Source organism: Babylonia areolata, chromosome 2, assembly GCF_041734735.1.
Source record: "Babylonia areolata isolate BAREFJ2019XMU chromosome 2, ASM4173473v1, whole genome shotgun sequence".
In the NCBI taxonomy this organism is placed as follows: domain Eukaryota; kingdom Metazoa; phylum Mollusca; class Gastropoda; order Neogastropoda; family Buccinidae; genus Babylonia; species Babylonia areolata.
In genome coordinates, this window is record NC_134877.1 from 7,918,624 (window position 1) to 7,930,940 (window position 12,317).

At 37.8% G+C, this 12,317-nt stretch overlaps 1 protein-coding gene across 1 annotated transcript in view; it reads left to right on the plus strand.

Annotated features, from left to right (window-relative positions):
• The first annotated feature begins 681 nt into the window (after positions 1-681).
• LOC143297210 (protein SPMIP7-like) overlaps positions 682-12,317 on the plus strand; it is a 46,115-nt gene continuing 34,479 nt past the window's right edge. The window contains exons 1-4 of the mRNA XM_076609425.1: positions 682-1,032; positions 5,320-5,632; positions 9,266-9,321; positions 9,711-9,802. Coding sequence (XP_076465540.1) covers positions 814-1,032; positions 5,320-5,632; positions 9,266-9,321; positions 9,711-9,802 — 680 coding nt within the window. The 5' untranslated portion in view covers positions 682-813. The remainder of the gene's footprint in view (positions 1,033-5,319; positions 5,633-9,265; positions 9,322-9,710; positions 9,803-12,317) is intronic.

The window sequence follows — 12,317 nt, forward strand, 5'->3', positions numbered from 1 at the left end:
AGAGCCGGGCCCGCATGATCGTAAAACGCTCATACATACACATTCTCACCTCCCTAACACTCACAATCACCAACTGCACGTGCATCACAAACGCCACAGCAAACAGAAACATCACACACAGCACGCACAAGGCAAACATACCCAGTCACTCTTGCGACAAATTCTCTGGGGGTAAAGCAACGCTCCCTGTGTGGGGGGTGAATGTGTGAAAGTGAGTGTAGATCGACTGATTGCCAGTTGTTCTGAATCTGTGGTCTAGGACAACAGTTTCTGAAGGCTGTGGACAAATTCTTAAACGATGGCTTTAATATAATGTGTTGCAATTCTTAATTAATTGACTAAAGAAATACACATGGTAAACTTCAGATACTTTCCTTTTAAAGAAAAATATAATAAAGAGGAAACAGACTGATTGCGGGACACAACCGCAAATCACTTCCGCTTTATTGGGGTAAACAGACACATTGTGGCCTTCACGACGAGAAATGATTTTTTTTTTATGTATCATATATATATATATAAATATATATATATATATATCGAAGACTAAATATTCCAAGTGATGTCTAAAGACATTTCAAAGAACCAGAATCATTGGTTTTGAAATTTAAAGAAAAAACAAAAGTTTTATGTTCGTTTGGGTCGTTGTATGATCCGAGACTATCCTTTTATGGACAGTTCCGGAAATCACTCCTGGCAACGCGATAGTGTACACTCATACAACATGGTAGCAAGCACTTGAGGTGCGAAGTACTTCAGACGATTATTTAAACTTTTGGAAGCAGCTTTCTTGTATCTGGCAGATCCATCAATATGGCAGAAGTGGTTTCGACAAAGACGGTCCTTGCGGATTCTCATGACAAGACACGTCCCCACTTCAAGACGTATTTGATGACGGATGCAAACGCAGGCGGCCACTCAGTCGCACAGATTGAAGCCAAGCGGAAAATCCGGCAGATGAAGTTCCCGTCTTTAAAAGGCAGACATGACGCGGACTCATTCCAGACCGAGCTTCAGAACAAGGCCTTTAAGGTGCTCTTTGCTTCTATCCACAGCTTCAGCGTTGTTTCTCAGTGTTCTGTTTGATGTAAGATGAACGTTACTGTTTCTACAACTGAAATCTTTGTTACGAGGTTCTGACAAAGTCAGTTGTGATGTTAAAAGAACAGTTTGATACAGAATAATATTAGGGGGTTTTTGGTTTGGTTTTGTTGCTGTTGTTGGGTTTGTTTGTTTGTTTTTGTTTGTTTGTTTTTTGTTTTTGTTTTTTTCGTTTCTTTGTTTGTTTTCTTGTTACTTAGATTAATCAAATAAATTATCAAAATCTATTCGTTTTACTTTTGTTTACAAATGCTATAACTGGATAATATAAGTATCAGGATTTATTTGTTTGCACAGATACAATCATATTAGTCAGCATTGCAAAGGCAGGTATACCCATTTATCAGCACAATAGACCACTGGAGAGTTCCATGGCCATCTCTTGATAATTGCACATGCACATGTAACTTCTAATCATGAACAGTGCCAAAGATGATCGACACAGACAAAAGCAGCAAACCTATGTTGTCCTTCATTTCTTCAATTGATTACAACAACCAAACACTGTACAATGAAGCACCATTGCATACACAATAAAAAAAAAAAATAAAAAAAAATGAAGTAAAAAACTTGAGGAAAAAAACCCAGCAGTTTTGCACGTTCTGTCTTATGTGATCGTCTTTGTTGCTGGCAAGTTTGGAGACCCAATCAACTTGAAAGCACAGATGTGACATGCCTCTACAAGTCATTAAGTCATGTATGCACGGAACGCTCCAGTGGTCTATTTTTTTCATATGTGTTAGCTATTGCTGAAAAAGTCTTCATGTAAAGACATGCACATATCTATACAATACCACTCTGCAAGAGCATATAACTTTTATTTCAAAATTTTTGTTGTTAACCTTTTCACTTCCGGAACTATTTGTGATTTTTGCAAAATATTCACCAACCTAAAAAAAAAAAATTTTAATTTTAAAAAATCACAAAAGTCAAAATTGTGCTGAAAAGTATGTAAAAATATGTTTCCTTGGAGGAAAATGATTGGAGAATACAATTATCATAAGTTCAATGTAGACAGGATGAGAAAACTCCCAACCTGGGGAAATAACTCAGATAACACACACACACACACACACACACACACACACACACACAATATATATATATAGATATATATATATATATATATATATACGAGGTGTGTCATCAAAGTTCCAGGACTGATATCACAAAAGATTTATTTCAAACCCAAACTGCACACTAAGAGTTTTCTCCTTTAAAGTAATCCCCCTGAAGTCCAATGCACTTTTCCATCCTTTTCTGCCATGCTTGCATGCACTCCTGGAAGGATTCCTCCGGGATCCTCCGCAGTTCTGTCGTCACTGCCTTTTTGATGTCGTCCACGTCTTCAAAACAGGTCCCCTTGATGACCCCCTTGAGCTTGAGGAATAGGAAAAAATCACACGGAGCCAGGTCGGGGGAGTAGGGAGGTTGCTCCAGCACGGCGATGTTCTTCTCAGCCAGGAACTGTCGGATGCTCAGGGCATTGTGAGCAGGCACGTTGTCATGGTCATGGTGAAGCAGCCACAAGTTGTCCTGCCACAAATCTCGCCTCTTCTCACGCACTGAACGAAGCAAACGTTGCAGTATCTCTTTGTAGACATGTTGGTTGATCGTCTGGCCCTGTGGCAAGAACTCGCAGTGGACGATCCCCCTCACATCGAATAATGTGATCAACATAACCTTGACTTTGGACTTCGACTGTCGTGCTTTCTTCGGCCTTGGCGACGACGGATTCTTCCACTGAAGGCTCTGGCGTTTGGTTTCCGGGTCGTACTCGAAGATCCATGACTCATCACCGGTGATGACTGTCCCTAGCAAGTCTGGCTTGGTTTCAAGACGCTCGAGGATGTCCTGGCACACTTGCATGCGTCGACCCTTCTGGTCATCGTTCAGCAGTTTTGGCACCATCTTCGCGCAGACTTTCCGCATGTCCAAATCTTCAGTGAGAATCTTCCAGACGCTGTCCTGATTCATGCCCAGCTCATTTGCCATCAGTCGAACAGTCAGCCGATGATCGCTACGCACCATCTGCCTGACGCGCTCAACGTTGACCTCAGTCCTGGTTGTTGAGGGCCTTCCGCTCCTGCTGTCATCTTCCACGTCCTTGCGTCCTTCTTTAAACCTCTTGCACCACTCAAAAACACGTGAGCGTGACATCGTCTCATCTCCATACACTTGCTGCAGCAATCCCAGTGCTTCTGACGGAGTTTTCCCCAAACTTCAAGTTTGTTCATTGCTCTGTGCTCATTGTTTGACGATCTGAAACAGAGGACATGTATATAAAATTATGAAGAAAAAAGTTTGATCGCCACAGAGATTACAGTTACATACTCCAGGGGGATTACTTTGTAGGAGAAAACTCTTAGTGTGAAGTTTGGGTTTGAAATAAATCTTTTTGGACATCAGTCCTGGAACTTTTCTGACACACCTCGTATGTATATATATATATATATATATATATATATATATATATATATATATATATATATATATATATATATATATATAAAGAAAATCAGAGTTTGTTTATTTTATGGGTGGAAATGGTGCTATGATATTAGCAAATGTATTACACACAACAACCAAGTGCAGTTATGTTGTTTCCTCCACTATCATGTTGTTTTAGACATAAACACTATATATGTAAACACTCACATACATTTATACACACATCCTCTGACCCAAACACTCACAAACACTATCACACAATAGTACAACATACTACTTACTGTAAACAATATTTCAGATTGGAGCTTTCATCTGGAGGGTTTCATTGTGAATGAAAACCCCAAAATGAAGGTTTCAAGCGAAAATAATGGGGGTTTTCTATACCCACCTCTAACATGACCCCGCCCCCTTCCTGTTGATGTACCATGTAGCAAGTAATAATCATCAGGATAACCAGAACCACTTTATTTGATCAACAGCAACATTACTACTTTCATTTTCTATCATGTTTGCATAGTTGCTATTGTTGACATTGTGCAGAAAATCAAACAAAATTCTACTTCTAGCCACCTTTTCTGTACTGTACATCCTGGCATCCATGTTGACATGCTCAATAACGTTTTGCTTCACAAAACGCATAAAAACGCATCAAAATTGAACCAAAACTTGCTGAGATATTGCTTCAAACGCTCATCAAGGCACTCACCATTTGCAATGAAGTAAGCAGTTTCAAATGAGTGGCTGGACAGTTGGTAATGCAGTTACCCCTAAACAGCAGATATATCAATAGTCAGAAGTGAAAGACTTAACAGTTTTGCACCACTATGGATTAAGTTATAAGACTGAGAAAACTTAGAAAGGATACAACATTTAAAAGTTGTTAAACTTATGAACCTAGTCAGTGCAAAGAAATAAAATGAAAAAAACAAATTCTATTAACAGGTTTTTTTTCTTGAAGATCATCAACTGACTGTAGTTGGTATTTGATAACCTACATTAAAATGGGATCTATAGACAAGCTCTCAGACTATATTAACTGAATGGTTCTTTGCTCCCATTGGTTGAACTGAATTGTCAGTTGGTATTATATGTTACATAAAGATGGGATCTGTATAAAAGCTGCCTTGAGGCTACATAAACTGTTCAAGTCTTTAGTCCCACTGGTAGAACAAATTCTCACAAGGATGCAGACAGGCTTGATCTGGAGTCAGGTCACATATGAATTTTATATACTTTTAAAATTGTTTAACGTGCAAAAACTAGTGATTATTGTCTTACTTTATTAATGCAAAACCAGTAATAATGATGATGATAGTAACAATATGAATAATGATTACAATAATGACAGTACTCATGATAATAACAATAATAATACATTGAAACATGTATCTTTTTCATTATTTCTGGCAGTAGGATCAATGGTTTCTGCCTGTCTTTTGTCTCTCTTTCTGTCAGTGTAATGAAAGATATATTTAGACAGATTATTTTACACAGGTGTGATTTTTTTTTATTATGATGCGGAGAGGGGTTTTGCTACTTTGTTCAATCTTGAAATTAACGTGTTTGTCAGTCATGAATTGTTTGAACAATATAATTCTTATTTTGTTTCTTTGTTTTAACTGCTTGTTGTTTAAGCACATGTGTGTGGCTACGTATCGCAGCTTCCATGGCACACACCCACACCCACACCCACACACACACATTCTTGGATCAATGCATTTGAGTACATGCATGTCTGAAAATGTGCCTTAATTGGTTCAATGCCAGAAATGGAATGATGATGGAGATCACCATGCAGAAGCACCCTACCGTAGCTTTGACAACATTATCGACCCTGTCTCCGGATTTGTGAGTGTTGGAGGGGATGTGGATCGCAACACAAGCCATGACAGAATCCATTCCCTTGTTCAACTGAATCGCACACCCCAGTCAGCTGCCCCTGTCAGTCAGAATTCTGTGCGTGCCAATGAACCTGCAGCACCCCCTGAGCTGCGCAGGGAGAACACTTGGGCCCCAGGTGCTCCCACAGCCTGGAACAGCCGCAAATGCTCAGACATCTGGATCCGCTCGCAGCTGGGAGGTCAGGGCATTGCAATGTACAGCTTTCTTCAGGCTGGTGTACCAGTGAAAATTTGCAAAATCACAACCACATGATTTAACCCATTCAACCCTGGGGAGTTTACCACCTTGGCAGGCTTCCCTGTCATTTTAATGCAGAAAAACAAAGAAAATATATTGAATTCTATCAGTTTTTCCTTCAAATTGACATGTGTCAACACTGCTGGAGGTTAGTTCCCTTTGCGTGCAGTTAATGCATGTGTATGAACATGGAAACTCATTCAATGAAATGTATTTTGACGTCATAGCAATGCTTAGGCACAGGGTTGAATGAGTTAAAGATATGAATAAATTACTGTTGATTTGAACTGATTTTTATATTCTACTGTATACAGTGCTTACATATATATATACATATATATATATATATATATAGATATAGATATAGATATATATATATATAATGTGTGTGAGTGTGTATGTGTAGCCAAGTGCATCTTAGCTCCCATGCACAGAAACCATGGCGTACTGTGGTTACACAGTAACATTTAGCAGACATCAGTCTCACAATGACTATGTCCAACCATTGATCTGCTCATGTAATTTGTGTGGCGCGACGCCATTCAAAATTTGAAAGAAAGCCCATTCTAAACAAATGCTCCAAACATTTAGTAAGCTAGATCTATATGTATCAGTCACTGCCAGATTTTGCCTGTTGTGTTTACATACAAATAGATCAGTTAGAATCTTACTCAGATTTTATTCTAATCTTTCATCAGCCAAAATGGTTTGATGTTGAAGCTTACATCATTTTAGTTCTTTGACACATACGATGCTACATTCTTTAATCTTATATATGATCGTTTGTTGACAAACCACAAACCCACTTTTATGATTTGTTGACTGAAAATAATCAGGCATTTACAAAATACAAAGCAGATTTTCATTGTTGACCCAGTGACAGTGACTACACACATTTGGCATTGCTTGTCAGTTTGGGCCAGTTTTGAGTCAAAATCTGTGCTTCTGACACACACTATTCATTTCATTATCTCTTTCATCAGATCAGAAAACAACAAGTATTATATACTGGCAGAATTGTCACAATTCCTTTTTAGAATCTAAACCTTTAATGTTTGCCTACAATAAACTGATATAACGCAAGTTGCAATTTTCAGCTACAAAGTCGTTAAAAGTGCTCAGTTTCAGGTATCTTGAAATAAGTTTATGAATCAACCTGTCACAATCAACACTCCATTTTATACTTATTAGAAAAGGTGGTGTTGAGCACTGTATTTTGCGACAAATCCAACTGAAATCAGTTCTGGGATTATTTAGAAATCTATTATTGAACACCAAACACAAGTTTTGCCATTTCTGGCCCCACCAGTGGCAGTTTGTTTGCAGCCATACAGTGTTGTCACTGTGGTTTAGTCATTAGTCATTTTCAGTAGGTGTTGCTCTTGAACACGCATTCAGTGGTTCACTCACAGGGTCAGCTGCCTAACATTCTACTGTAAGTGTTTTGTGTTATGATAATTTGTAAATTGTAAGTTCGGACACATTGTGTTCATATAAGTATGTTGATAGCATCTAAGGTTTGTAAATTTGTTTTGTTTTTGTTTTTTTTCTGGGTTTTTTTTTGTTTTGTTTTGTTTTTTTGTTTGACACACAGGCTCATGATCAATCTAGATAATCATCAGGTCATCATGATAAGATCATAGGCAGTGTTCCATTTATTTATTTTAAACATGACAGTCGAGTGTTGACATAGTTTTGACATGGAAATCTTTTCATCTCCGCTCACTGATCTAGTGTTCAGACACATTTGAACTATTCAAGAACATTCAAAAGATAATGCATTCTTTCTCATCCACAACACTGATCAGCATAGGTGTAGCAGTAAATCTGTTTTATTAAAGGCCAGGCTTTATGCACCCCATGCTCAGTGGAGGAAAATTGAAAAGTAGAACACAGGCCATACTTAGCTGTGTTGATGTTTGGCTTCTTCGGTGCAACCAGATAACTTGTGTAAGTCCATTCACTAGCTGCACCACTTAATAGTCAAACCATGCTAGTTCTTTCAATCATTGTATGGAGCATTGACTTACTATATGATCTCTTAGGTTGTCAACATTTGATATAAAAGCCACTCATTCTGTAATCTCGTTTATTATTCATGTGTCTCTTCATATACTGATGTTATTACTGCTTTAGTGCTTCCAGTATATAAACGAAAGTAACACAGGGATAGGTCAAGTCTAATACACATAGTCTTCTATAATATGTATAGTACTCTGCTGTGATGATTTCAAGATAATGTTGAATTGATATCAGCTGTTGATGAAGACAGTATGATATGTATATTAGTCAGGTAATTGTAGTTAGCTATCATGCTTTTTTCCAAAACAGCTTACTCCAGTACAGTGCTACATGATAACTGATTCATTTGAGTCACTTTGACTCAGTAAAAGCTTTACATAATCAGTATTGTCAATGTACCGGTACTTTCACTAAATCAGCTTAGCTTCATCCACTTTAATTACACTGCTTAAATGTATTAGGAATGTTTTTTGCTGCCAGTGTTTGGTCTTCACATATAATTATGCATTGTGTTATGTTATGTTGTTGCTCATTCACACCCAGTGGTAGTCTTTCCATTGTAACATGTGCTTACTATCCACTTGCATTACTGACATGTTGTATTTATGACATTTGTGTCTTCCAGGTACTGTCTTAACTTCTTTTCTCTTTCTCCTTATTCTCTCCTGATATTATAATAAAACAGTAGAAAACACTTTTTGACTGGCCTCTATATGTCCTTGGCCTGTGCAAGGATCTTTCTATTCTTTCACTATTTTAATCCCCGTAATTTATTATTCCTTTAATCCCCTTTATCTACCACCCCAGTTCACAGTTTACAATTTTTGGTGTTGCCGACAGGATATTATTTTAATGTTTTAATTCTTAAATCCTTTTATCCAAACTTAAACCACAGCATTAAACCCCCCCTGACCACTAAGGTGTTACATGAATGCACATATATATATATATATAGAGAGAGAGAGAGAGATTCAAAAACTTAATTACTCAAGGATAAAGGTTTTAGGCATTGCCTAGTCTTCCAATCTGTCCGTGTGACAGCAAAAACAATAATGATAAGACACAACAATAATAATGATGGTAAATACTACTAATAATAATCATACTTATAATACTACCACCACAACTACTAATGATAATGACAATCAGAGAGAGAGAGATGGAGAGATGTATGTAGATATACAAGAAGATCACACTCACTCAGTATCCTTGGCTCCACTCCTTGTACCATAAACTCAAGTGACTACCGAAAGCGGTAAACTATGAAGATAAAAACAACAGTAGTCTTTGCATGTCTTTAAAACTTGTAATTAAAATGCAGCAAAACAGTACGGCTTCTTCAAGCTAGGACACATAAAGCTGTATATTAGTGTAAAAACAATGTGTATTGTTGATTCCTTGCTTGGATAGCTTTCTGATCATTTGGGTGGTTGTTTGACTGGTATACTGATTTGTTTCCAGCTTTCTAGTTCATATTAATTTATGTTCATTTGTTTCACGAGTTGGCTAATTCATAAGTGTTTTCATGGATTCTTCCACATAATGTCAACAGGCTGGACCAGTGACTCTGATCCTAGGAAACCAACACCAGAACTGTCCAGATCAAAGGTGGGCAGATCTAACACACCATTCATTTTCATTTATATTGATGATAATGAAAATAAGAATGAAGTATTTAGCTTTTGATAAGGTATTTTTGGACAAGCCAGTTTGTTATGACAGAATGTCTTCATACAAGCCAGTTTGTTTTGATAAGATGTTTTTGGACAAGCCAGTTTGTTTTGAGAAGCTGTTTTCAGAAAACCTAGTTTGTTTGATAAACTGTTTTGTGACATTCTAAATGTTTTAGTGAGCTGTTTTCTGACAGCCAATTTGTTTTGATTAGCTGTTTTCTGGCAACACAGTTAGTTAAGCTGTTTTCTGGCAATAAGTTTGTTTTGATAAGCTGTTTTCTGTCAACCCAGTTTGCTTTAACAAGCTGCTGCTGTGTGTGACAGTCAATGTTCATCCCCATGCCTCCATCAGAAGTAAGCAAGACGTCCCGTGATCACCTGGCTCTGCAGTACATGTACAGCCCTTCTACACAAAGGTACGTACCTGAACATGTCTCATTTATTCAAACATCACTCATCTGCTGCTGCTAATTGTTTTGAGACTTCTTATTTGTTCCCCACATATTCAGTCAGTCTCATGTCTGTTCTCAATGCACTTTCAGATGGAAGAAAGGGGTTGAAGCAACCCCTGTGCACTCTCAATGATCTCACTCAGTGACATTGCCAACAGTCAAACTGGTGAAGGCTGCTGCATTCCCTTCTTTTGATAGCATTTAACATGTGCTTTCGCTGTGTGCAGGCCAGATGATAACATGGCTTCCTGTCAGTTCACACGGCTCACTTTACAATATGTGGCGATGGTAATAACACACAGCACCAGTCAGTTTAAAGGCATATTTCTGTTGTGCTATCATGCACAAGCCATGAGATAGCATGAAAGCCAGTACATTAAACTTTCTTTTGACACCAAACACAATGGAAGAAGGTTTATACAACATGCTTTGGAGTGAAAAAGAGAGAAACAATGCATCCATTGGCCGGACTTCACACTTCCATGTTAAAAAACATGCGTTTTTAACTTACCGTTACACACACTTTTGTTAGCATCAAAACCAATATCATGCACTTTATACAAGCACACACAGCACGATGTGACAAATTTAATGTTATAAATGATTCCATGATTTTCGTTACGGAGACAAACTTCAGTACAGTGCAAATCCATTGTTCAGACAGTTCAGTGGATTTATGCAGGATCATATCACTGATGTATATGGGGAATGTGTGTGAGATCATATGAAGCTTAAAAACAATTCTTGATTTTATTGCTATTTTTGTTGCTTAAAGTCCAGCCAACCACACAGAGCTACATCAGGACCCAAGTATATAAATCTGTTAAACGCATATATATGTTAAAAAGGTGGTGGTAGGGGTGTAGGGGGAAGAAGGAAGAAGGGGTAGAGTAGGATAACAGGCAGAGGTTAGGTACACAACCCACTCACTCCTCATACCACAGCAGGGTCTTTTGGTAAGGTGAACTGAGGTGTTTATTTCCCTAACTTTAAACAGCACACCTGGAACACACACAATATCAAAACCCAGGTTAAATCAATACAAAATGTATGCTAGACGTCATTGCTGTATGTAACAGAAACATCAATATGTTGTCTGGACAAATTAAACAACTCCACAGATAACCTTTCTCCATTCTGACACTCAGTGTCTAACCGTACACTCTCTTCTCAAAGAGATCTATATAAGATGTAAAACAAGCTTCATTTGGCTTACCATCAACAATCAGTGACACATAAGTTAATGTGCACCAAACATATGACTGACAAATACTAACTCCCAGTGTTTAACTCCTGTCAAACCACCATACAATAATAGCTGTCACACCAAGTATGAGGCAGACAGTTACAAACTCCCAGTCTTTAACTCCTGTTAAATCACCATACAATAATAGCTGCTGCACCAAATATATGGCAGACAGTTACAAACTCCCAATGTTTAACTCCAGTTAAATCACCATAGTGTAACAGCTGTTTCCATTAAGACTGAACAAATCTGTAGTTTGTCTATGCAAAGTTTTTCACTGGTAAAATGATTACATGGGAATCATACAGTTACCAAGTAATTTGGCAAATATATAGCAACCTGTGTGCACCAACATAAGACTGCCTCTCAGTGGTCTCAAATCTTATTGAACACATACAGCTATGTGTTACCCCACTGGCGTATAACACAAGACAACAGCACATGGTGATCACAACTATCAACAAGTCAGACATGTTCCCCATGTTGCATTATCACCCATGTGCACACGCATGGAAAAGCATGAACATACAGTTATTCTGTAGATTTGTTCACCTTGAATATAACCATCACCACCTAACATACAAAATAGGTATGTCATACCTCAAAATAACTCCAACTGTTGCAACCAAAACATTCTACACAGATGCAACACACACATAATCTCTGTTTCTTTGTGACTAAATGCTTACATTGTTCCCACAGTATGTCAACAATTGACACATCATTGACATGTTACTGAACATTATCATTTATGTAAGCCAAGATACACCATGTAAACCCAAACATGATATTCAAGCATCATACCATAATACCAACCTGTAGCAAACAGGAAAGGGAGGGGGGTACCCAAAACCAGTACTCCATTCAGTCAAGGAAGGAAGGAATTTTTGTTTAATGTCCCGTCACACATATCGGTGATTGAAGACATTTTGTGAAAGTATTTATGAATACACCTGTGTATTATCGGTTAGAAGGGGTGGGAGATGTGGATGAATGGAGGGTTGGGGGAAACTGGGCAAATGAGGGTAAAAATGTGGGTGAAATTTGAAAGAAAAACAAAACAAACAAACAAACAAACAAAAAACCCTCTAAATACAGTTACAGGAAATTACTTAAAGGACTTCATAAAAGAGAAGTCGTTAAACTGACAAGCGAAACAACTGATAATGAATGCAAAAAGTCAAAAACATCAACGTTCTCAGTCACTTGTGAAGACACACTTTCGTGTACAAA